Source organism: Neoarius graeffei, chromosome 28 (genome assembly GCF_027579695.1).
Source record: "Neoarius graeffei isolate fNeoGra1 chromosome 28, fNeoGra1.pri, whole genome shotgun sequence".
Classification (NCBI taxonomy): domain Eukaryota; kingdom Metazoa; phylum Chordata; class Actinopteri; order Siluriformes; family Ariidae; genus Neoarius; species Neoarius graeffei.
In genome coordinates, this window is record NC_083596.1 from 3,829,504 (window position 1) to 3,857,391 (window position 27,888).

At 39.9% G+C, this 27,888-nt stretch overlaps 1 protein-coding gene across 1 annotated transcript in view; it reads left to right on the forward strand.

The window, feature by feature from the left end:
* Positions 1-22,798, forward strand: part of brinp1 (bone morphogenetic protein/retinoic acid inducible neural-specific 1) — a 225,344-nt gene extending 202,546 nt beyond the window's left edge. The window contains exon 8 of the mRNA XM_060912379.1: positions 19,699-22,798. Within this exon, the coding sequence (XP_060768362.1) occupies positions 19,699-20,839 (1,141 nt within the window). The 3' untranslated portion in view covers positions 20,840-22,798. The remainder of the gene's footprint in view (positions 1-19,698) is intronic.
* Positions 22,799-27,888: the final 5,090 nt, after the last annotated feature.

A 27,888-nucleotide genomic window follows, 5' to 3' on the forward strand; every position in this document is an offset into this window, starting at 1 on the left:
ATGAATTAAGAATGGAGGAATGTGTCGTTGTACTGCAAGGAAAAGTAACACCTTCAGACTTCATGCTGTCACAAGAAAACAAAATGGTCACTTTGCATTTCTGCCCTAAATGTTTATTTCAAGTGGGATGTGGTTTGTCCGTTCCATTCCTGAGTACGAGCAAGAGCTATTTTTACAGTTCAAAGAGGGTGGCTAATTTACTGCCTAACTAGAGCGTCAAATTAGCATTTGATTTAAATTAGCTTGAACACACACACACACAAAAAGAAAAACCCAAAACAAACAAACAAAAAATTTGGACATTTAGATGTCAGTCTGTTTTTCATGCTGTTTCACAAATCAAGGTCTACAGCAGGGGTCAGGATTTCGCAAACACGTCCAGATAGCGCAAATCAGGTAGTCTCAATGTCATCATATGCAGGTCGTTTGCTAATCAGGAAGATGTCCGTACAATGTTGTTAGCATCCACTATCAACATCTGTTGAGGTTCTGTAAAGATTTTGAAGCGAGGAATATTTATTCAATCACTGATTATGCCTAGTCATGTGTTACTGGCTAAACAACACCCTAGAAAAGTAGATTATCTCAGTGAATCTGAGGAGGAACGTTATCTCATCTCATCTCATCTCATTATCTGTAGCCGCTTTATCCTGTTCTACAGGGTCGCAGGCGAGCTGGAGCCTATCCCAGCTGACTACGGGCGAAAGGCGGGGTACACCCTGGACAAGTCACCAGGTCATCACAGGGCTGACACATAGACACAGACAACCATTCACACTCACATTCACACCTACGCTCAATTTAGAGTCACCAGTTAACCTAACCTGCATGTCTTTGGACTGTGGGGGAAACCGGAGCACCCGGAGGAAACCCACGCGGACACGGGGAGAACATGCAAACTCCGCACAGAAAGGCCCTCGCCGGCCACGGGGCTCGAACCCGGACCTTCTTGCTGTGAGGCGACAGCGCTAACCACTACACCACTGTGCCGCCAGAGGAACGTTATGTGAAGGTTATATCAATATTAGATCTCACTAACAATTGAAGGACAACATGTCATACTTTGGATCTGTTATGTATAATATTGCGAAACAAATTAGTTTCTGTTATCACTTATGGTAGAGCATCAATAAACAGCTGTTCACTCATCAGGCTCTCTTTTTTCTCTCTCATGAAGTTAATATGACCAAAACAAACAAACAAACAAACAAAAACACAGCTGGTCATGTGACTGAGAAACTACAAAGTATAAACTCCTCTGTCCTGGAAACTTAAAGTTACAGCTTTACTTCTGACGGGTACAAAGTGCTGACACTGGAGACTCCTTCCAGAAAATTGTACATTTAAAGATTCTAACTGCAAAGTTGAATTCTGGGAAAAAAAAATGTTCTATTTCTATTGCTGTAGGAGTTTTAAGGTACTTTGCTGCTGTACACACACACTGTGTATCATGTTGTGTGAATGCTTTGCCGAGATAAAAAGTGTCCCGTATTTTATGATTCCGGAGATCGCCGAAGCAAGCGAGCAACAATATCACATCACGTGACCACCATGGGGCGTCTTTGAGCTACTTTTAACCAAAACAAGTCAGCGTGGGCAAACATGGTGGACTCGGCTCTCCCTTCAGCAGAAAAGAAAAGGAAAACCTGCCTAGTGAGTGCAACTGTAAGGTAGAGTAAGGTTAGATTATGTAATTTTTCTGGACAGATAACTAAATCATTCTAGCTAGCGCTTAGCTATCTTAGCCTTAGAATGCATGGACTCGACTCCACGGTAGCGAGTATGGAGTTCTACACCTAATGTTTTGATCTTACAGAGAAAGAAATGAGAACACAAAAGCAGGAACAGAGAAAAGATATAAACATTCGTCTTTTGTTTCACGGATCTATTCGCGAACACCAACCATAAACCACATCCCTGCGACTCAAAGCTCTCTGAGGTTGATGCAGTCACGATGCTAATGATGCTAATTAGTTCAAGCTCCTCACATTCGGCTGTTTACCATACTGTTTACCTCAAGAGGTAGGAAAACGGTCCCAAAACAGAGGAAAGCGACCCTCAGTGCATCAAAATGATCACGTCCCGTTCATCTGTGTGATATTGTTCTTGCAGGACAGGAAAACACCATGCACAATAAAATAAAAAATAATAAACATTTCAGATGACTTTGCAGTTAGCATCCTTAACCATCAATAATGACATCATTTGCTTAGATTGATTAAATCAATGAAATTTCTTTAACATGTTTTTCAAATACGATAACCTTAACATGCCGAGTGCATTAACATGAACCTGGGATTTGTATCTGCACTACTATCCGAGCTGCTGTGATAGAAAACTAATCAACACCTTCTCACCTTCTGACCAAGCAGAATCTAACAGCAGGGCAATTCCATGTAAATGTCAACCTCACCATGCAAAAATAAAGCAACATGTAATACATCAAAACCACTCCCAGAGATCTCACCTAGGCCTGTATTTTACAGATGTGAATAAGTTGAACCAATTTGTAACCAACCTAATATGTCACTGTCAGTCTTTCTTTCTTATAATGTAAACCCCAAGCTAAAATCAACTTTGATCATGTACAATTCTATATTATTGCCACAAGCCACAGAAATGTATGCTAAAATCCACAAAACAGCAAAACAATAGCCATCCTAAATATTATTTAAGAACTTTGATAGTTTTAGCTGATATTTAGAGAGTTTTTCAAAGGGTTATGGTGGTTAAATTGCTGATTTTCTAAACATATGCCATGTCTATTTCAGACGCGTCACATCCATAACGGAATTTCGTCACATCCATAACGCTGACTTTTCCTTCCGAAACTCTGCATGAAATACAAAATATTTTAAACAAAGATTTTTTAATATTCACCTTGGACCCCTCTATTAAATGGATATCTCCATTTCGACATTAGGTTTACAATTTCACAGAGTTTGATAAAAATGTACAGTCACCCAAGAAAAGTGATACTTTTTCTGTCACATCCATAACGCATCTTTTATTGGCGTTTTCTGGCATGCCCTAGATGTACTATGGGAATTGTTCTTGTTCTATCACTTCTCCAGTATGGTACAGCCTTAAAATATGCAACACCTGTTTAAATACTGGGAGACAATAAAACATGCACTGGGTCATTTGTTGCCATTTTGAGTTCAAGTGTCACGTCCATAACGCTGGAATTGCTCAGCACTAGCTATGCTCACGTGCACGCATTTTTTACATTCAGGATGAATTCAATCTGATCAGTGATTCTGTATGTACCATCTGCGTGAAAGCGATCGGATAGACGTGTGTGTTTGTCCATCCAGAGAGTACAGTAGGAATAGAATTCCTGACGTCCCACATAGCTGGCTTACTCTGCTCCATAAAGATAGATGTGATGAGTGTTTTATCGGAGCTTATTGTGTTTCTCTTATCTAATTTATTTAAGCAACAACTTGAAAGAAACCTTCTCCTTGTCGAAGCACTGAATAGGAGAACTCAAGCATGGGATTTATTTATTTATTTATTTATTTTTAAAGGTCGACTGCCTTTCAAATCTTTCAAGTGTAGGTCATAAAAAGAATTTTCCCGACACCCAATTATTTTTGTTTAGTGGACCGAAAGCTACTGAATTCGAATCACAGACTTCCAATTTTATTATTATTTTTTTTCCCAAATAGAACAATTAATGACTTTAGGGCCATGTGACCTTAAATTCTCCACTATTTTTTCCTGCTTCACCATGACCCAATTCAAGATACTACAGTACATCATGCATCACGTGGTGGGCTTTCCCTGTTCACGCAAGGCATTGTGGGATACAAATTTGAAACAGGAGAGAAAAATGGAGGACGTGAGTGTGCGAATGAAACATGAAAGAGCGACTACAGTAACGGAAAGAAAGCGAGAAGAAAAGACGTTGTTATATACGAAGGAAAGGAAAAGCAGGACCAAACTAATAAATATGGGCGCTCAGCGAGCACCTCGGTGTGATCAGCTGTTCGTTTAGCGACAGAATGATGGAACTGTCAGTGCACGCTCAAAGGGAAACCTGTAGATGGCAGTAATGCAGCACTGTGGATGCCAGCTGCTGTAAAACCCAAAAGAAGACGAAGAAGGTAAACCTGCGCATGCGCACACGGACTTCCTCTGTCTGCCTGACTGCACCAAGCGAGCGATTTCATGCACATTATTTGCTTTAATCCCCTCAAATTAAATAACTTCCCAGCCACAGAATGGCTTGATATTTATTTTGTGAGATATTACAGAAATAAACAGATATCACAGGCGGCACGGTGGTGTAGTGGTTAGCGCTGTCGCCTCACAGCAAGAAGGTCCGGGTTCGAGCCCCGTGGCCGGCGAGGGCCTTTCTGTGCGGAGTTTGCATGTTCTCCCCGTGTCCACGTGGGTTTCCTCCGGGTGCTCCGGTTTCCCCCACAGTCCAAAGACATGCAGGTTAGGTTAACTGGTGACTCTAAATTGAGCGTAGGTGTGAATGTGAGTGTGAATGGTTGTCTGTGTCTATGTGCAGCCCTGTGATGACCTGGCAACTTGTCCAGGGTGAACCCCGCCTTTCACCCGTAGTCAGCTGGGATAGGCTCCAGCTTGCCTGCGACCCTGTAGAACAGGATAAAGCGGCTACAGATAATGAGATGAGATGTAAACTGGTGTAAATCTATATAAGGCCTTACCAGAACTGACACTTCCTTCAGGAACTTCATTTCCCAGAATCCTCAGTCAATAAGCACACCTCCTCCTGAGTCCCATCTCGACAGCGCCTTCTCTGATTAGAGCTCACCTGTGGTTCATTTCATCTCGTTTAGCAGTGTGTGTATATGTAATCTTCAGGTCACCCTGGCAAAGTTTTGTCATTTTTGATTGTGTCTTGCACTTGTGTTTGTTCTTCTTGTTCTTCTTTAAAAAAAAAAAAATCATAGTTTTATTAGTTTGCCTATTTTAAAGTCCATACACAAACAAACAAATGAAGGAAAAAAAAAAGCTTTTTCATACAAGGGAAATATTGCAATTGTACAAATAAGATCTGGTTACTAAATTTTATTGATGCATTTCATTAAAGTGATTTTAAATAAATTTACTGAATTAATTCTCCTTGGATGGTTGAATATTAAGTGTATGCAGTTTTTATACCTGATCAAGAGCTATTATATATATTTAAGAAGGTGATTTATTTTTAAAATTTTAGTATTTAACATGTTTGAGGCTTAATTCTAGCTCCTGATGCAAGTTTTTAAAAGCTGTAATATTGGGACAAGCTTTCCTGTATCGTTTCCGTGAATAATTCAGCTTTGAAGTTTTTAGTTTATCAGCAATTTCTTTCTCTCTATATTTTGAGTTTGTCATATTTCTGTATTTCTCACCAACGGCAAGTGCAGAAGAGAAGTAAAGCAGGTCAGAATGGATGGAGGAAAAAGTCAGGAGTGATTTGTGCCAGAAGGTTGCCAGTGAGTGTGAAAGGCGAAGTGTAGAAGACAGTAGGAACAGCAGTGATGTTGTACAGTTTGGAGACAAAAAGACAGGAGGTTGAAAGACTGGAGGGAACAGAGCTGAAGATGCTGAGATTTTCATTGGGAGTGACAAAGTTAGACAGGGTTAGAAATGAGTATATTCGAGGGATGGGACGTGTAGGATGGCTTGGAGACAAAGTGCAAGAGGCAAGATTGAGATGGTTTGGACACGTAGGAGAGATCCAGGGTCTATTGTATTGGGAAAAGAATGCTGGAGATGGAGTTGGCAGATAGAAGGAAAAGAGGATGAGCAAAGAGGAGATTTATGGATGTGGTGAAGGAGGGCATGAGGACGGTTGGTGGGACAGAAAAAGATATGGAAGGACATTATCTGCTGTGGCAACCCCTAACAGGAACAGCTGAAGGAAGGAGATATTTTTGTATTTCTCAAGTTGATATTGAGTCAAAGAATCTTCCAGTTTATTCACAACATGCATCTTAAACTGCATGAAATTAATCCAATCTGATATTTCCAGTATTAGTTCCAGGCAGCGTTCAGTGAAAATGAAAATTGTTTGCAGGATCATTTGCACTAGGAATGGGATGTGGGTTGAAATCTGTTTCATTCAGAAAAATGTTAAATCCTCATTCACTTTGGAGTTTGTGCAAATCGAAGTATAATGGCCCAGTTCCACAACACCAATAACTAGTTATATACCTATAACTCCAACTATGGCTATCCCTATACCTGAATTTAGTTCCAGTCTGGAGTAGTCAGACCACATCTATAATCCCAACTACAATATCGGTTGGTCCTGACACTCTGGGAGGTACATGCATGTGGTTGTTGGTTTTTGCACGTGTGCTGTTTGTGTGCACAACTAGGCTGACCATCACAGTGAAGAAGAGCTGCTTTTGATGCTCATTTTGCACAGAAGGCAAAGCTGAAACAAGAAGAAAAGGAGACGTACTGAAAGTTTACAGATATATTTAAAGTTTAAACGTATACAGTCATACCCACTTTACTGCCGATGATCTTCCATACATCTTACGCTGCAAAAAATGATATCTTAGCAAGTGAAACTATCTTGAATATAGTTGTGAAATGATCTAGCATTTCCTATTAGAAGAATACAAGACACCAATTCTGAGATTATTAAACGTAGTTCTAGATTGCAACCGACTTCTTCCAAGATGTCTTACCAAGTAAAATATCTGTTCATGCAGAAAGATAATTTCACTAGTATGAAGTAATTTTCTCCTCAAATTCAGTTTTCAGGGTTTTTTTTTTTTGCACACTGCAAAAAATAAAAATCTTAGGAAGTTTATTTGTCTATTTTCAAGTCAAAACATCTGGCCACCCTTATTATAAGACATAATTGCCCAACAAGCAAAACCTCATTTAGCTAGAAAGGCTAGTTTTTAGACAGTCCATCTTGAAAATCTTGTATAGACAAAATGTCTTGAAAAAGTCTTATTTGGAGCACCTTTGAAAATAAAACAAGTTTTTTTTTTAAACAAGTAAGTACATTTTGGACATTTGTCAAATGCGGTTCATCTTGTTTCAAGAAAAAAAAAAAACAAGTATGCTTGTTTTGGGAATAAATGAACTTTACTGAAATCTTTGAATCTTGCCCCCAAAATGCACTGTTGCTTTGGCGTTGTGTAAGCACTGTAAGTCAAAATGCGTAGACTTTTTTTTTTTTTTTTTTTGGTGCCTGAGGTCCTGGGGAAGTGGAATCTTAAGAGATGTTTTAATGTTTGAATGTTGAAATGGGAAAAAATAAATAAACTTGTTGCAATGCTACACGTATCGTCAACTTGATTCAAGATACTCTAGATATGAGACCAGAGACTATTTTACTAATTACAGGTCACAAAAGGAGAATCTTTTAAGCTAGCAATGCTTAGTTGTAGAATTTAACAATCCTAATATTAGTATATTTATCTTAAATTCAGTTTTTACTGCTAAGACTTTGTCATGAATTTAAGTGAAATACCCTTAAAATGAAATAAATAAAAATGACTTGAATGGCTAAATGTAAGAAGTACGATCTTGTTATAAGAACTATTTTGATTATTTTGAGTTAATCAGATCTCGGATAATAAGTTCCCCAATCTTATTTTGGAATTATTTCATCTACAAGTTAGATTAGTGAGAACAGGTTAGATTTTTCATCTTACTTTAAGAAATCTTACCAAGTCGAATTTGACTAGTTCCATTGGCAGATTTTTTTTCACCTGATTCAAGCAAATATGCTTTGTTTTAATCTTTTATTTCTTATTTTTGAAAGGCCATTTTTTGCAGTGCAGTGTGCTTTTTGGCTGTATCTTTGTACAGCTTGTGCTTTTTGTCATAAAGCATGGGATTCTTTGACACTTCTATTACCTCTGTTGATGCAACAAGAATGTACAAAGATGCCCAGGGAAAAATAGCACGTGCTCCGACAATGCCACATGTAAACAGTTACCTGATTGGTCAGATGTTTAATCGGATCAGGTCCAGGCCTGGAAAAAATTGCTCCAGAAGCAATCTCACTGATACGGATAAACCCAGGCCTGGGCTATAGGGATCACTATCAGTCTGGTGTGAATGCCAACCACATACACTGCAGGGGACCCATTTATTTATAGTTATCATTATGGTTATACTTATAGTTATCGGTATTGTGAGACCGGGCCTTAAAGAGACTCATGGATGTGAATCAGGCAAAATTTTGAGAAAAGATGATCCATGGATCAGGGAACAATTGATGAGATTTTGATGCAAATCTGGATATGTATGTTCCCAACGTAACTCAAAAAGTATTGAACAGATTTGGATGAAATTTGGTGGACAGCTTTAGTATTATCCTAGGATCAAGTGATTTGATTTTGATGTTGATGATCCAGTATGTGGCTTGGTGGAGGTATAAATTCTACCAAGTGCCCTTCAAGTTGGCAATGATTGCACCATCATTTTGATGCTTGAAACTCTTTGTACATTTTTTCAACACGGACACAAGTATAAAGAAAATCAGATTTTACATAACTCTTGTAAATTTGGCTGGAATTTTTCGTTCAGTTTGGCCCAAGAGAACATTCGTACCTTACTAAAGATAAATGATGCATGATATTTGTTGTACGATGTGTTACCTTTCTGCAGTGGCTCCAGGGGAAAGTTACTGTACATGTTTCCTTTGCTGTTAGTTTTTACCTTGGGATATTTGGATACTATCATCACTCAAATGATGGACTAGGAGTTTAGAAGTCCATCACACTTTTTTAGATTTTACTGAACAGCTGACACTGTGAATTAGAGAGCTGTTATTAAATGAAAAAAAAAACACTGACACTTAAAAAATAAATTCATGAGGATTTTAAGTCAATAAGATCACATGTACTGGATATATTTTGGAGTTTATTGGTCACAGACTTGGAGTGAATGCATCTGCATTAACTCCCTGGTTCTGGCTGCTGTGTCTGGGCTCAGAGCTGAAGTCTGTTTAGTTTATCTGTTACTCCGAGAGTCTCAGTTGTCCTGCTCTTTGGCTGCCTGTTCGGGGAAGAGTTTCTTGCTGACGCCAAACAGAAACAAGTGGCTCATTATTGGAAGCGAGCAGCATCCGTGATCCCCTCGGAGTCAGACATGGATAAATCCTGCAAGAAGCCTAAAAACTAAACCCTGTTATGAAAGCAAGATGCACTTTTCAACTATTCTGATGATGTACCGTAGAAGACCAAGGATGCAAAAATATTTATAGTCATGTCAAAGTGCTGAATGATATAAATTCACCTCAGCCTACAGTATATATAATATGCCCATACTTCCTTATCTTGTGCTTTTTGCTCCTGTCTGTTTTGGAGAAAGAGGTCCTGAGTGAGCACAGACATGCTGGAGCAAAATGCAAAGTTTTAGAAGGAAATCCAGCTCAGCAATAAACCCGTGTTTATTCGATTAGTGCCCTTTTTTTGCGAGCCACGCAATTTCCTGTCGTCAGGAAAAGCAAGTGTGAGCAGTCCTGCCCTGCTGGAGTCAGACAGCTGATGCATAACGTTTACCATTTCAGCACAAAATTGTCATTCAGGAAGGAAAGAAGCCGAGTTCCTTCTCTTGTTTTACACAGGATAAGAAGTGAGATTTTTAAAGCCTTTTTACATTTTAATAATCCTAATTTTACTATAAATGTTTATAGATATCATCATACAGCTTATGGCAGGTCCTTTTGCAGAGCCTCATTCCTGAAATATTGTTTTTTTTTTTAATATTCAACAATTTTTTGTTAAAGATTGTATGGGGTGTGGCTTCTTTATATATATATATATATATATATATATATATATATATATATATATATATATATATACTGTATATCTCATCTCATTATCTCTAGCCGCTTTATCCTGTTCTACAGGGTCGCAGGCAAGCTGGAGCCTATCCCAGCTGACTAGACACAGACAACCATTCACACCTACGGTCAATTTAGAGTCACCAGTTAACCTAACCTGCATGTCTTTGGACTGTGGGGGAAACCGGAGCACCCGGAGGAAACCCACGCGGACATGGGGAGAACATGCAAACTCCGCACAGAAAGGCCCTCGCCGGCCACGGGGCTCGAACCCGGACCTTCTTGTTGTGAGGCGACTGCGCTAACCACTACATATATATATATATATATATATATATATATATATATATATATATATATATATTGGAAATAACTGAAATTGAACATCAATGAATAGATAATGTGTTCTAAATGAATACAGACCTGAATAGGAGATCTATCTATCTATCTATCTATCTATCTATCTATCTATCTATCTATCTATAACGTGTGCGATAATCCTTTATGATTGCCTGACCAGGGTTGCAATGATTTTATATTAAGCTCCTAGTTTGCTTATACTCTGAGAAATACAGTCCAACCAACTGCATTGGTGAGAAAATATAATAAGCAGTTATAAACAAACAAAAACAAGAGCATCAATGATGGCGTCGCTCACTCCGGCCCCGTCTAGTCCAGAAGGAACGATCAAAAGTGGGCCACCCTGTGCAATAAATGTTGTAAACTATATACACTATATACAAGCTATATATAGAAGCGATATCCACCCTAGGAATACCGACCTATTTACCAGAAAGAATCCAAAATGGCGAGGAATTGACCGACAAGAAGCGATTTTTGTTGAACTGCTCATTAAGGTTTAATTAGTCCATAACTTCATTCATAATTGCAATTACACAAATCTTGATAGAAGTTCTATGCCCCCTAGGTCCCCCTACCTTCATACCAGAAAGAAGCAAAATCAGTGAAGAATTGAGAGAGAAGAAGTGATGTGTGGAAACTGCTCATTAGGTCTTAATTACTCCATATCTTCATTATTAATTGCAATTATTCAAATTTGGGTAGAAGCTATGGTATACGTACCCCAGGGAGACCTACCTTCCTGCCAAAAAGAATACAAATCGGTGAAGAATTGAGAAAGAAGAGATTTTCGTGAAATGTGGATGACGCCGGACGGACGATGGACAACACATGATGGGATAAACTCATCACCTCTTGGCTGGATGAGCTAATACTAATAACCATACAAGCAGGATTAAGCCACACCCACTTCAGATTTAAATCCAAGTGTACAGAGTGTCTGAAAAAAGGCAGGAACTGCTGAGAGTAAATCTACAGATACTTAATTTAATGTTTTATTATTTACAACACGGGGCGGCATGATGGTGTAGTGGTTAGCGCTGTCGCCTCACAGCAAGAAGGTCCGGGTTCGAGCCCCGTGGCCGGCGAGGGCCTTTCTGTGCGGAGTTTGCATGTTCTCCCCGTGTCCGCGTGGGTTTCCTCCGGGTGCTCCGGTTTCCCCCACAGTCCAAAGACATGCAGGTTAGGTTAACTGGTGACTTTAAATTGAGCGTAGGTGTGAATGTGAGTGTGAATGGTTGTCTGTGTCTATGTGTCAGCCCTGTGATGACCTGGCGACTTGTCCAGGGTGAACCCCGCCTTTCACCCGTAGTCAGCTGGGATAGGCTCCAGCTCGCCTGCGACCCTGTAGAACAGGATAAAGCAGCTACAGATAATGAGATGACATTATTTACAATACATGCTCTATGTGTTCATGCTTATGCTCTACGCATTTTCTTTTCTCAGCCCCTTTATCATGTTTTTCATCATCGTTACTCTTTGAGGCTTAACCTCATGAGTCTGAGGACTCTGAGCCCTTGTAGCAGCCACCGATCCATTGTTTGAATTCAGAGCATTCCCTCATCGATCAAAGATCCTGCCCCTTGTCCATTTCTGTCGTTCTGTCCAGCTGTTGTCTGTTGCCTTTGCTTGTCATAGGGAACATGAACAACATATGTTTTTGTAGTGTTGAGTTGTCCATTTGGACACAGTGGCCTAGACAGTCTAGATGTCTTTCTCGGCACTCGTGGACTGTTGGTGTGCCAGTAAGCTTGTGTATGTCTTCACTGGAATATTTGAGAGTACAGTCCCAGTTCCCTGTTGCTCTCTTAGCTTCAGATCTGCCTATGGATGGTGTGATGCATCACTTGAAGCCTCCTCGTACTATTTTCCATAGCAGCCATACCCACTCAACCTCTAGCTCGTTCATAATGAATTCCATGTGGCTGAGTTGTACGTCAACCTTGATCTAATGAAGGCGACCATGTTCTTCCCTCTTGCCTTGAGCTTCGCTCAGTGGTCTGTGAGTACTTTTTTCACATCTGCAAATTTTCCTATGGCTCACATGATGCGATGTTGAACAAATTTCTTGGGGTCAAAACTGGAAAATATGATACGAAGGTATTTAAACTCGGTAGCCTTAGTAATGTTGGTGTTGTCGAGCTTACCCAGACGTTTAACTCTTGTATCATCCTCATTTCCACTGAAGACCATCATTTCTGTTTTCTTTTGGCTGAGCGTGAGCCCGTACCTTCTGTAGACCATCTCGGTTATCTCTAAAACTTGCTGTAAGGCCTCCTTACTTGGAAAAATGAGAACGTTATCATCAGCATCGATGACTTTTACAGAGCCCCCTATGGGTCATAGTATTTTTTTTTGAGCTCCTTTTGTGTTCTCTCCAATACTTTTGCATTAACCCTAACACAAAAGTAACTCCACAAATTAAATAAATAAATAATAAAAAATATCCCCCCCCATGACGGGTGGCACGGTGGTGTAGTGGTTAGCGCTGTCGCCTCACAGCAAGAAGGTCCGGGTTCGAGCCCCGTGGCCGGCGAGGGCCTTTCTGTGCGGAGTTTGCATGTTCTCCCCGTGTCCGCGTGGGTTTCCTCCGGGTGCTCCGGTTTCCCCCACAGTCCAAAGACATGCAGGTTAGGTTAACTGGTGACTCTAAATTGAGCGTAGGTGTGAATGTGAGTGTGAATGGTTGTCTGTGTCTATGTTTCAGCCCTGTGATGACCTGGCGACTTGTCCAGGGTGGTACCCCGCCTTTCGCCTGTAGTCAGCTGGGATAGGCTCCAGCTCGCCTGTGACCCTGTAGAACAGGATAAAGCGGCTACAGATAATGAGATGAGATCCCCCCATGACCCTTAGGGGGCTCTGTATGATTTACCCTTTGCCTTCTGACTTTTTCAGACTGTAGGAACATACAAAAAAAATGTCATATTGAACAGAGCTGGAGATGCTGTGTTGCACCTTTTTGTCCTTAAAATATATTACGTAACACATTCAAATTGCATTTCCATCAAGAAATGGATAAAAATGACTAACTTTGGGGTGCATTTTTAATTTTTTTTTAATCAGATCTTTTGTAAATTTACAGTCTTTCAGTTGGTAATATTGCTGATGTAACACTGAATTAACTCGAGTAAGGAACACCAGCCATTTAAAACAGCGTTCTCATTTTCCCATGGGTTTTAATTATGATATAAAATATATTTTAAAGAGAAGAAAAAGCAGGATGGTGCACTGCCATAAGACACGACAGCAGACATTGCGACGGTATTGCTTGTGTGAACACAGGAGTACAGACAGATGGAAATTCTATTTAAACTCGAAGCAAAGTAATCTCACTTTAAAAGGAATAAAATCTTTAAAACACACACAGCACTGCCATTTTGGAATTTAATCAAAATGGCAGTGGGGAAGGAAAGTGCAGAGCCCATCTCTGCTTATGAGAAGTCCAGACTGCCGTTATTGCCCTGGCTGAAGGCTCACTGGAATTGTGGTCATTTGTCATTAGTTGTAATGTAATAAACGGTGGGTGGAAGCCATATAGCGGAAAGAGAGAAAGAGAAAGACAGAAGGAGAGGAATGAGGGTAGCTTTTGCCCAGCCTCGTTGTGTATTACACCCACGCAGCTCGTCTCCGTGATGGACGAAAAACTACGATGTTTAATCTTCATGGTACCAAGCCAGTATTAACAAGTAAAGTTTTCATAATCTTTTTTTTTTTTTTTTAATTTAGCAAACAGACTAAAATGTGCTCTTATTCAACCACAAAAGCGTCAAATTGTTGATCTGGTGAAGCTTTCTCTGTGTGTGTGCGCGTGCAAGTGTGTGTGTCTGAAAGAGAGATAATTTTGTCTCTAACTTTTGGCTTAGAGCTTCAGAAGGTGTTGGGATTCCTGGAGACTTTGTCTCTGGAGGCACCAAATGGTGTGAAGATCTCGGTCTCTGAAGCTAAGGTTATCTTTTTGATGTATTGTTGACTAGGTTAGAAAGACTGCTCTCCCATTTCAATATTTTATGGGCCTCACGCCTCCAGTCACACATGAGGGACACACACACATGCACGCAAACTGTTTTAGCTTGCTGCAGTTATTTTTTGAGAGCAGGGTGAAATCGCTGTATTATTTAGGATGAATTCATCCTTGATATACTTGGGAGGTATTTTAACATCAAGCTCCTTAAGCTGAGCCTAAGTACACAGAGTTTAACCCATATGGAAAAGAAATAGAAGTCAAGTCAAGTCAACTTTATTGTCAAATATGCTATACATGCTCGACATACAGCACAGATGAAATTTCAGTCCTCTCTGACCCACGGTGCAAACAGGCAATGCAATAAATAAAAAATAGAATAATAGAAAAAAAAAACAACAATATAAACAGTATAAACACTCTAGATAGGAACTAGACATAGACTAAACACTCAGACAAACGATATAAACAGTATAAATAAACAGTATAAACACTAGATAAAACAAGACATAGAATAAACACTCAGACAATATAAACAGTGTAAACACTAGATAAGAACTACACACAGACTAAACAATCAAACAGACAATATAAACACTCTAGATATGAACTAGACGTAGACTAAACACTCATATATACATACACACATATATAAATTGGTTCAAATAACCAAACAGTCAAGGGCACTCGGATCCCAGCTGACTACGGGCGAAAGGCGGGGTTCACCCTGGACAAGTCGCCAGGTCATCACAGGGCTGACACATAGACACAGACAACCATTCACACTCACATTCACACCTACGCTCAATTTAGAGTCACCAGTTAACCTAACCTGCATGTCTTTGGACTGTGGGGGAAACCGGAGCACCCGGAGGAAACCCACGCGGACACGGGGAGAACATGCAAACTCCGCACAGAAAGGCCCTCGCCGGCCACGGGGCTCGAACCCGGACCTTCTTGCTGTGAGGCGACGGCACTAACCACTACACCACCGTGCCGCCTAGAAGAAATTTATAAAAAAATAATAACTTTCCATCACCTTCAGTTTATGTTTCATGTATTGTGCATCATATAAGGAATATGATTTACTCCTGAAAGTGGCCACTTTTGCATTACTGTCATATATTGTTCTGATAAATACACAAATCGTACAAGTTTCATTTTGTTCAAATTTACTAAGGATCTTATATCTGATTTCACTGTTCTATGCTTTACATACACATTTCAGACAAAGGACATACACATTTTATAAGCTTTATCTAAATGTTTTCCATATGGGAAATGTTTAAAGGACCTCATGTGTATGTGATCATCTTGTATTCGCCACCACTGATCGTTGTAAAGGCATTTTGCGTGACAAACACAGACTTGTCATTAAGTAGTAAAACCCTTAGAAGGCGAATCAGAAGTCTGTGTTTCAAACAAAGTCCTTTTATGATTATTTTAATCGGAGCTGCCATTTGTTTTGGGGCGGTCACGGGGTGGTCCTAGGGCAGGTCTCCCAAAAAGGGACCCAACTTAAAAACGGTTAACAAGAGTTCAGACTTGAGTGTTTTCTGGGATTCACTCACGCACGTATCGCCTCCATACAATAAACGCATTGAAGGCGACTACTTTCATGTCAGTATTTTTTTTTTGGCTACTTAGAGACACAGACCTCGACCACATGTGGAGATATTTATTTTACAGTATTTAACACTGATAGAAGGAGTATCCAGTGTGAAGGTTCAGGACAGATGAGTTTACGCTTCACTGTTTCTTGGTAACATGACAAGCTACAGGATTATTTATTTTTTGGTCTGATTTAAATGTAACTATAAATGGATAAAAAATATGCATCATGCATATATTCACTGGCAAATTTCTGTAGTATAAGGGGAATAAACACTTCAGGATGTGTATGTGCTGCTTTAGGAAAATAATCAACTATATTCTGGTAACAATAACTAACTCTGCCCATTATACGATCCTGTCGTTGATTATTTTTCTATAACAGAATGACACAAAGTGTATTATTCTTTACATAATGTTGTAGGGTGGGTTTCCTCCGGGTGCTCCGGTTTCCCCCACAGTCCAAAGACATGCAGGTTAGGTTAACTGGTGACTCTAAATTGAGCGTAGGTGTGAATGTGAGTGTGAATGGTTGTCTGTGTCTATGTGTCAGCCCTGTGATGACCTGGCGACTTGTCCAGGGTGAACCCCGCCTTTCACCCATAGTCAGCTGGGATAGGCTCCAGCTCGCCTGCAGAACAGGATAAAGCGGCTACAGATAATGAGATGAGATGAGATAATGTTGTAGGTGTGTCGTGGAGACTGAGACAGAGCAATACACCAAAATATCCTCCTCATTCTCCTGCTCTCTCTCTCTCTCTCTCTCTCTCTCTCTCTCTCTCCCTCATCCCCAACACCAAAATGCTGTCTGATTATCATTCCACCAATGTACTGTGACGTGAGAAAACAAACAGCAGTCATTTCCAAACATTTCAGTCCCATTCCCCGTGGCTTACTCCGGCAACAAAAATATATAATAAATAAATAATCATAATACCAGAAATAAAAGTGGCAAGCTGCTCCAAAATCACATATTGAAGAAAAAGCAGAATGCAACATATTGTAACTTAGCACTTCAAACCGCATAAATACGACTTATTGCAAATACATATAAAGTGACAATATTAAACAGCATGAGCACTCGAATGAACCTGGTAGCTTAAGCGATTTAATCAGCGATGCAATCGAAAGCACGTTGGAAGTAAAATTACATTTTGGTTGGGTACTACTCAGATTTCAGGGCGAGTTATACAGATTGAATGCAACTGTTATTTATGAATATTTGTATCCTGGTGAATGAAGACACCGACATTCAGGTAATCTGAGGCTCACAAACACTTTCATACACCCTGTATTCATTTCTCTGTAACAGAGATGAAATTCATATCTCTGAAATACAGCGTGAGTGGAGAAAACACACACAGGCAGAAGTACACTTGATTTAATACAATATGCGAACTAGAATTATTGTGACAAAATAATGCTCAACCACAAGGTCATACACAAGATGGATTCGCTATATTTAATTTCCCCAAATTGTCCACTGAGTGTTTTGTTTATCACTTTATGCAATTCACCTCTGGCCTTGCAGCAAAATTGTGCTTTTTAATTTCCGCTAAAAAGTTTGCAAAGTTGTAAAAGTTGTGAGGAGGATCACCGTTCTGTAGGAGATGGATGGATATTCGGCTGGCCTTTACGAGGTCGCTGAAACTGTGTACTTTGTAGCCCCACGCTACCATATGTAACACAACCCTAATTCCAAAAAAGTTGGGATGCTGTGTAAACTGTAAATAAAAACCGAATGTAATAATTTGCAAATGGTACGAAGACAACATATCAAATGTTGAAACTGAAATTTTACTGTTTTTTGAAAAAATATATGCTCATTTTGAATTTGATGTCAGCAACACGTTTCAGAAAATTTGGGACAGGGGAATGTTTTCTACCCTGTTGCATCACCTCTACTTTTAACAACACTCTGTAAACGTTTGGGAACTGAGGAGACCGATAGCTGTAGTTTTGAAAGAGAAATGTTGTCTCATTCTTGCCTGATGTACAATTTCAGTTGCTCAGTAGTTCGGGGTCTCCTTTGTTGCATTTTGCACTTCATAATGCACCAAATGCTTTAAATGGGAGACAGGTCTGGACTGCAGGCAGGCCAGTTTAGCACCCAGACTCTTTTACTACGGAGCCATATAGTATTATGTGCAGAATGTGGTTTGACATTGTCTTGCTGAAAGAAGGAAGGCCTTCCCTGAAAAAGATTTTGTCTGGATGGCAACATGTTGCTGTGAAACATGTGTGTATATATCATTCAGCATTAATGATGCCTTCCCAGATGTACAAGCTACCCATGTCATGTGCACTAATGTCCCGTCATACCATCACAGATGCTGGCTTTTGAGCTGTACACTGATAACAAGCTGGATGGTCCATCTCCTCTTTAGCCTGGAGGACGTGGTGTCCGTGATTTTCTAAAAAAAAAAGAATTTCTATTTTTTATTTGTCAGACCTCGGGACAGTTTTTCACTTGGCCTCAGTCCATCATAAAAGAGCCTGGGCCCAGAGAAGGGGGCGGGGTTTATGGATATTTTTTTATCTGGTTTTAACTTGCATTTATGACTGCAGTAATGAAGTGTTTTCACAGACGATGGTTTTCTGAAGTGTCCCTGAGCCCAGACAGTGATTTCCACTACAGACACGTGTCTGCTTTTAATGCAGTGTCTCCTGAGGTCTTGAAGATCACAGGCATCCGATGTCAGTTTTCAGCCTTGTCTCTCGCATACAGAGATTTCTCCAGATCCTCTGAATCTTTTAATGATATTATGGACGATAGATGATGTGATCCACAAATTCTTTGCAGTTGTACCGTACAGTACATTGAGGAACATTATTCTTAAATTGTTCTACTGTTTGCCCACGCAGTCTTTCACAGAGCAGTGAACCCCGCCCCATCTTTACTTCTGAGAGACTCCGCCTCTCTGGGATGCTCTTTTTATACCCAATCATCTTATTGACCTCCTGCCATTTAATTTAATTAGTTTTTTTTTTATGTTACACAACTTTTTAAATATTTTTTTCAGTCTTTTGTTACTCCATCCCAACTTTTCTGAAACGTGTTGCTGACATCAAGTTCAAAATTAGCACATATTTTTTTAAAAAACAATAAAATTTCTCAGTTTAACCATTTGATATGTTGTCTTTGTACTGTTTTAAATGAAATATAGGGTTTCCATGATTTGCAAATCTTCACATTCTGCTTTAGTTTGTTTTAAACAGTGTCCCAACTTTTTTGGAACTGGGGTTGTACTTTTCAAGTCGATGAAATATAAAACCTTGAATTAATCAATGTTTCACTGCAAAGGAAATAAAAATCTTTGAAATAAATTCCACAGTTTTGTCAACTGTACAAACCTTTTCATGACCCTGCAAGTCCCGAACTATAGAACCAGAGGTATTAATATTACATTAGACCCACATTATATATGCAATGGTTGAAGATTTCACACTTTTTCAGATCTTTGTCCTGTGAGACTTGAGGATATGAGTGAAGATGGAGTCAGAGAAATTCTAGCCCAATTAGCGGGACATAATCCCTTAAGTGCAAATGACATTCAGATCTAATTATTCAACAGTGGGCTGAGGAGAAAAGTAGAATTTCTGAATAAAGTGTCTGTCTTTCCACCATCACCTTCAGTGTCATCTCCTCAGGCGATCGTTTTATTGGAAATGGCTGGAGGCCCTGCTGATTTGCAGAATGGTGAGGTCATCACTTCTCACTGAGTGTGGTCATCGTAGTTGAAAGACGTGAAATCTTGCCTTCTTCATCTGAATGGCAGGGAAGGATGCCGGGGGGGAGAATATGATATTCATGAAGTCTCTCTTTTGCCAGAGTATATTATCCATTTTAGTGATTGGACTGTTGCAAACTGTAGCAGCCCGTGACGGTTACTTAATCCTCTGCAACAGCAAGCCTTGATGCATCATTAATGGTCCATTTTATCCACTTGTCTTTGTTCATTTTTGTTTTTTGTGCTTACAGATCTGTTCTGCAGTGGCTGAACCGGGTACAGTCCTTCCTCTACTGCAATGAGAATGGCTTCTGGGGCACCTTCCTGGAGAGCCAGCGTACATGTGTGTGCCACACGGGCATCACTCTGTGCCAGCGTCCAATCCCATGTGTGATCGGTGGCAACAACAGCTGCGCCATGTGCAGCCTGGCGAACATATCTCAGTGTGGCTCATGCAACAAGGGCTACAAGCTGTACCGTGGCCGCTGTGAGCCGCAAAACGTGGACTCGGAGCGCAGCGAGCAGTTCCTCAGCTTCGAGACAGATCTGGACTTTCAGGACCTGGAACTGAAGTACCTGTTGCAGAAGATGGACTCGCGCTTGTACATCCACACCACCTTCATCAGCAACGAGGTGCGCCTGGAGACCTTCTTCGACCCACGCTGGCGCAAGCGCATGTCCTTGACATTGAAGAGCAACAAGAACCGCATGGACTACCTGCACATGATGGTGGGTTTGTCCATGAAGATTTGCCAGATGCGTAACAACAGCATGGACCCCATGTTCTTTGTTTATGTCAACCCGTTCAGTGGAAGCCACTCGGAAGGATGGAGCATGCCATTTGGCGAACATGGATACCCCCGCTGGGAAAAGGTACGACTCCAAAACACGCAATGTTTCAACTGGACCCTGATTCTGGGCAACCGCTGGAAGACCTTCTTTGAGACGGTCCACATCTACCTGCGCAGTCGTGCCAAGGTGCCCACTGTCCTGCGTAATGACACCAGTCATGGACCCGTGGACCTTTCCGACCCAAACAAGCGTCAGATCTACATCAAGATCTCTGACATCCAGGTGTTCGGCTACAGTTTGCGCTTCAACTCCGACCTTCTCCGGAGTGCCGTCCAGCAGGTCAACCAGTCCTACACGCAAGGGACACAGTTTTACTCGTCCTCATCCATCATGCTCCTGCTCCTGGATATCAGGGACAGGATTAACCGCCTGGCCCCTCCAGCGGCGCCCGGGAAACCCCAGCTAGACCTGTTCTCCTGTATGCTCAAGCACCGACTCAAGCTCAACAACAGTGAGATGATCCGTGTCAATCATGCATTGGACATGTACAATACAGAGATCTTGAAACAGTCGGACCATCTGACTACCAAACTTTGTTGAAAATTTAATGCTAACGAACGAGAAAACTTTGTAGGGGAAAAAAGAGGATTGGATTCTTTCTTTTTATTTCCCTTTTGGGACATTTTGCTTTTTTGATGTACTATTAACAACTTTGTAAGTGTAATTGTTAAATAAGAAACTAAAATACAGAGATTAAGCCTTTTAGTTCACTACAGAAGAAAAAAAAAGAACATGACTGTACCATATTTGTCCAAGCATGTCTGTCACTTCCAAATGGAGCATTAAAAGAAAAGAAAAAAGTATATACAAAAAAAAATATATATATATATATTAATAAATTCAACATCCGATGACGATGATGATGATGATGAGGCCTTGATATTACTCAGAGGGAACAAAGGTCCACCTGAAACTGCCATTCTTTATTGGGTAACATTTTTAATGAATTAGCAAAGCAGACCAGAGATACTTTTACTTTGATGACATAGAGAACATTTCGATAGTCTTAGGTCTGTCTGCTTTAAGGAAGACAGGAAATAATTATCTGTATAGCGTTCCTTTTCCTTCATACTCTGCTTGATCGTCCCTCTGAGTGTGCTTGGCATGAAAGCAGTAAGGAAACATTCTCCACTAAAACAGCTGTTTATTGCTCCAGTTTTGTTGACGCCTAATGGTAATCACTGTTTGCTAGCTGCTTGTGTCATTTGAGAATGAGTGACCAAAGCCGAACCTGAATCGTCTGGGTTTTTTTTAATTTATTTTGGTTTTGTTTATTTTTTTGGCTGCTGAGGGAAGCGTTTGTGGGCTGAAGGTGAACAATGAATTCTAGCTTCACAAAAAAAAGTCCAGCTTGTAATTGCTGATACGTCAAGATTGTTTTAATTTTTTTTGTTTAATTTTGAGTGCTGAGATCAAATGATTTTTGAGTCCGTGACACTTGCAAGAGACGACATAAAGCCATATTTCCCAGGGGAATGAAAAATAAAGATATAGGCTTGTACACATTTATTTTGAGAATGAATTCCTATACATGAGTTTGTATTTTTTTTTTCCTCTGAAGAATAGCATAGTAGTCCGTAAGCGAGATATGACCATGATGGATTGCTATTGCATTTTCCTGAAGCCAGATGTAGAGTTTATGTGAAACTTCATGTTGAGTTGAGCCTCATAATTAACTGTATAATGCTTGTCGAAAAATGTTCCCTTTTTGTACATTCATAATCTGATTCCTGTCAAACTGATGACCATGTTTATTATTATTATTATTATTATTATTATTATTATTATTATTCAGTCTTATTAAGTGCCTGCTACCTATCCCTTTAACCATTTTCAAAAAAGTTTCATGGCATCTTCACATAAACTCCTCCTCCTCCTCCTCCTCCTCCTTTTCCCCGATCTGATGTTTCTCCATCCGTCAGTATTGAAAAGGGCAGACAGGAAGTGTTGTCCATCTTTGCTGTATTCTGCATGTATTTAAATTAAGAGGCTTGAGTCGCCTTGTCCTTTGCTGAAGACCCTTAAGATGTATATTATCTGTGTAAATAGCTACATTGCCTTGATATAGCCATGAAATCAAAAGCTTTTCTTAGGTCACTGCGAGTTTTCCAGCCACGGCAATTCGAGCACAAGATAACAGAAGGATTTGCGAGCCCCTGGGTTAATTTATTTTTTCTCGCGCAGGAAGAAGAAGAAGAAAAATCACCAGCTGGTGCCGAACGCCACCCTAACAACCTCCCTTACCCATGCATACAAGCACATACGCTGTCCTTTCTTACGCCTTTTACAGAACGACATGTGTGATACAGGCTGTGCCTTCTGGTGCACCTCGCCATGGGTCTGATAGGCAAACAGCTTTCACTACCTTGTCTATGTAGTTTCTGCTGTTCTGTTGGGGGGAAAAAGAAAGTAAAAAAAAAAACAACCTATAATCAGCTTTCTTCAAATGAATGTTTCATATAATCTATTTCTCATTAAAAATGCTATATTTAATAAGAAGAGCCGTGCTTGTCTGTACCACTTCCAAGCAGGTTTTGCTTTAAAAGGAATGAATATTTGTTCATTTTATTTCCATAACAGTTTTCAAATGAGAAATTGCACATTTTATTGGCTTTTGGGTTCCAAGCAGGCGTTTGGACAGTTTTAGCATACTTTCACACCACACCTATTAGTCATCAGGCACCTTATCCAACTCTGAATCAGAGAGAATTGTATACTTTACCTGTTTACCTTTATATTATATGGACACGAGTGTTTTACTGGGAAAGACATGACTCATATTTTTCATCCGAGCACCATGAAGAACCAAAACCGGGACATAAAACTCTATTTGTCACTCGTGAGGAAATCGATGAGTGAGTTGTTTTAATAAATTTGGGGACTTTTTGTTTGTGAATGTGTCGATATAATAAAAAGAAAATCACATGTTGGCTTGAAAGATGTGAAGTTGATCTTCTCATGTTGAAAAACTCGCATTTTTCAGACAAAATACTGTTCATTGTGGATCTGAGTGACATATTTAAATAATAATGGCTGGCTTTTTTTCATGGTCTATCAGATATATTCCATTCAGCGAGCATGATACTGAACGAGTCGAAGATGAGTAGCTGAATGGAATATATCTGATAGACCACAAAAAAAAGCCAGACAATATTATTATTATTATTATTATTATTATTATTATTATTATTATTATTATACACACATTCCTTTCGGGTGTTCAACACGTCTTTCTCTTTCAAAATCTTCTGTATTTGATGAAGCAAACCTGGTGGCCATGTTTGTTAACAAATTGTCTCAGTTACTCACGAGCATGGAAGTTTTACATCTCAGGCGTGTGACATCATGTTGTCTTGACAACCATGCAATATCGTAAACCATATTCAATGCTCATTCTCCATTGAGTAGAGTGACGTAATACATGTAGGATAAGTGATATGCTAACAATATTGCATGCTATCAAATCAAACAAATGAAACCCACTAGAAGGGAATAGAACACGGTTTTATTCCATGGAAAAAGTGTCCTGTATGGATAATAAATATGTTATTTACCAGCTGGGAGGTCCGTATCATGAAATACCGTGACCGAGGTCTTGAAAGTACTGAGCGAGGCCCTCTGGGCCGAGGTCAATATTCAAGGCCGAGGTCACGGTATTTCACCATACGGACCGACCTTAAGCTGGTAAATAATATATTTATTTTTTTCTTTACCAAATTCTAACAGAAAATGAGAGCGCCCGAAAGGGAAAACCGAGCCGAGCCGCCATTTTGAATCCTCATTCACGGCTGTAATGCAAATGGCTTCCTCCTCGGTATACAAGTGCACTTCCATGGCAGGAAAAAAACTACATTTTGCCGCCTATGTAGTCCCCTATTTATACAAATAGGAATCATTCAGGATTCAGCCATGTTTTTGCTTGGCGTTAGCAACAGTTACAGGTTTTTAGCTTTCTCCTGAAATGTTTTCTTTTATTTCTTCTTCCTCGGGGGAGTAAAACTCACTTTCGCTGTGAACACTGTCATTATCGCTATCCATACTGTAAAAGTAATGCTATTTTGGATCCTCATTCACGGCTGTAATGCAAATTGCTTTCTTCTCAGTATATAAGTGCACTTCCATGGCAGGAAAAAAAAAAAAAAGAGATAAATGTTGAAAAAAATGCTACTACGTTTGTTGTTGTGAATGAGCGAGTCGCCAGAGGTCCGTAACTGGGGTCCGTACTGTAGGATACGGACTCGCTCGCCAGCCAATCAGAGCGCAGGTTTTGGACAGCGAAAAAAAAAAAATTCCCGATATTTCACTCCGATGATGTCACTCCTGGTGTTTTCCGACTGAGTAGATGCGCGTTGTCAAAATAGCAAAAATTATTTTGATTAACTTGCGTATTTTTTGTGAATGTGTCCATATAATCTAAAAAAAATTACATGGTGGTGTGAAGATATGAAGTTTATCTTCTCCTGTTGAAAAATATATCACTTGTTTGCTTTACTCACTTGTGAATATGTTCACCACTCGAAGATCAACTTCATATTTTCACCCAACTGTGTAACATCCTCTGTATATTTCATTTATACAGTTCAGTTTCATTAATATTACATATGATTTGAACTATTCAGTTTTTTGGCTCAGTATTTAAGCACAAACACTTTGGCTAATACTGTATTTATCGGAGCCATCATACTTGTCTGGATTTAATTCTGAAATTTCCAAATGCACAAGACATTAAGACACAAGCTGACATTATTTATAGTTTTGTTCATGTGTGGACACGTTTCATTGAAATGACAGGCAACAAGCTAAACAAAGTAGAAAGTGATGATCAGAGTTCTGATTTTTTTATTACTGAAACTGTAAAAGGAAAAAAAAAGCCCAGCCCCCTTGGCTATGCTTCATGGATTCCTGGGTGTCTTGGGAAGATGAAATCTGTTACACAATTTACGTTATTCTCTACGAATATACATCATTGATATCAGAGGAAATGTTATTTCCGGGTTTGATGAGAAAAAAAAAAAAGATACTTTCTGTTTGTACTCATTGATATACCGTATACTACTGTTCAAAAGTTTGGGGTCACTGTGAAATGTCCTTATTTTTGAAAGAAAAGCACTGTTCTTTTCAATGAAGATCACTTTAAACTAATCAGAAATCCACTCTATACATTACTAATGTGGTAAATGACTATTCTAGCTGCAAATGTCTGGTTTTTGGTGCAATATCTCCATAGGTGTATAGAGGCCCATTTCCAGCAACTCTCACTCCAGTGTTCTAATGGTACAATGTGTTTGCTCATTGCCTCAGAAGGCTAATGGATGATTAGAAAACCCTTGTACAATCATGTTAGCACAGCTGAAAACAGTTGAGCTCTTTAGAGAAGCTATAAAACTGACCTTCCTTTGAGCAGATTGAGTTTCTGGAGCATCACATTTGTGGGGTCGATTAAATGCTCAAAATGGCCAGAAAAATGTCTTGACTATATTTTCTATTCGTTTTACAACTTATGGTGGGAAATAAAAGTGTGACTTTTCATGGAAAACACAAAATTGTCTGGGTGACCCCAAACTTTTGAACGGTAGTGTACACTCATCGGCCACTTTAATTGGAACTTGTTGTTGAGTCTAAGATCCCTGTTCTTGGCTGCAGGAGTGGAACCCAATGTGTTCTTCTGTTTTCTGTTGCATGCTGAGATGCTTTTCTGCTCACCACGGTTGTAAAGAGTGATTATATGAGTTACTGTATCCTTCCTGGCAAAAAAGCTCAAACCACCTCGAATCTGTCCATTTCCCTCTGACCCTCTCTTATCAACAAGGCGTTTGTTTCCAACCACAGAACTGTCGCTCACTCACTCCATGTTTGTTTTTTGTTTTCCGCACCATTCTGTGTAAACTCTAGAGACTGTTGTGTGTGAAAACCCCAGGAGGAGATCAGCAGTTTCTGAAATACTCAAACCTCATCCTCATCTGGCTCAAACTAACACCCATACCACAGTGAAAGAAAGAAAGTCACACTTCACTGTGAGATCACAGTTTTTCCCGTTCTGATCTGATGTTTGAACATTGTGAACATTAACTAAAGCTCTTGATTTGTATCTGCGTGATTTGATGCATCGTGCTGCTGTTGAGGGATCGGCTGATTACAGAACCGCAGGAAACAGAACAGCAGGTGAATGTAGGGATCCAGAAAAGCTAACAGTGGAGAAAATGTCTATTTTTAGATGTGATCCATCTTTCTTTCTTTCTTTATATATATGATACTCCTGCTCTGATGAGGTGGTCAACATTGACTCAAAAAGCTTCACTTCTGAACGCTGTCTTACTCAGCATGTCGTTCAGTGTCTGTACACAGTCTAAAGCGTTATTCGGTTCCCTGGACTCCTTTCTCCTGGGTGAAACTTGCCCGGAGCACCAAATGTGTGAAAGCGGGCTCTTACTGATGTGACCAGAAAACTCGACAAACATGAGTTGCTGTGAGGGAAAACTGCAGGTACTTTCTGAAAACTGCAAAAAGTTTTCAGCTGAACTTGACACAGGAATTAAAAACAAAACTTTTGGTAAAAGACAAAAAAAAAATGTCATACTGTCCAGGAAAAACAATCAACAACAGGGTGGTATGACGAAGCAGAGTTACTCTTACTAAACCACAAAATTGATGATTATTTTCCAAGAACATCGTCTCTCAGCGTGTTTTATTCATCTCACACAACAGCAATTTACCAATGATTTACAATTTTTTTTCATTAGGGAACACTGTATAACTATAAACAGTCACTCCTTCACCAGCCTCTCTTTATTCTCTCTTTCAGTTAATAAGAGAAAAATAGAAACAAAACAACAACAGCAACAAAAACACAGCTTGATGTGTCGCCAAGAAACTGCAAAGAAGTGGAAACTGCTCTGCCTGAAGATGTCGGAAAATATAAAATTACAGCTTTAAGTCTGACTATTACAAAGTGCTGACACTGGAGACTCCTTCCAGATATGTTACATAAAATTCTCTTTCGAGAAAGAATAAAAAAAATACACATTTTATTACTCAGGTATTAATTTTACCAAACTAATACAAACTACAAATGTATAATAATAATAATAATAATAATAATAATAGGGCGGCACGGTGGTGTAGTGATTAGCGCTGTCGCCTCACAGCAAGAAGGTCCGGGTTCGAGCCCCGTGGCCGGCGAGGGCCTTTCTGTGCGGAGTTTGCATGTTCTCCCCGTGTCCGCGTGGGTTTCCTCCGGGTGCTCCGGTTTCCCCCACAGTCCAAAGACATGCAAGTTAGGTTAACTGGTGACTCTAAATTGAGCGTAGGTGTGAATGTGAGTGTGAATGGTTGTCTGTGTCTATGTGTCAGCCCTATGATGACCTGGTGACTTGTCCAGGGTGTACCCCGCCTTTCGCCCGTAGTCAGCTGGGATAGGCTCCAGCTCGCCTGTGACCCTGCACAGGATAAGCGGTTACAAATAATGGATGGATGGATGGATGGAAGTTATATTCACCCTAGGTACCCCTACCTTCATGATAAAAAGAATCAAAATCAGTGAAGAATTTGAGGGAGAAGAAGCGATGCATGTGGAAACTGCTCGTTAGGGA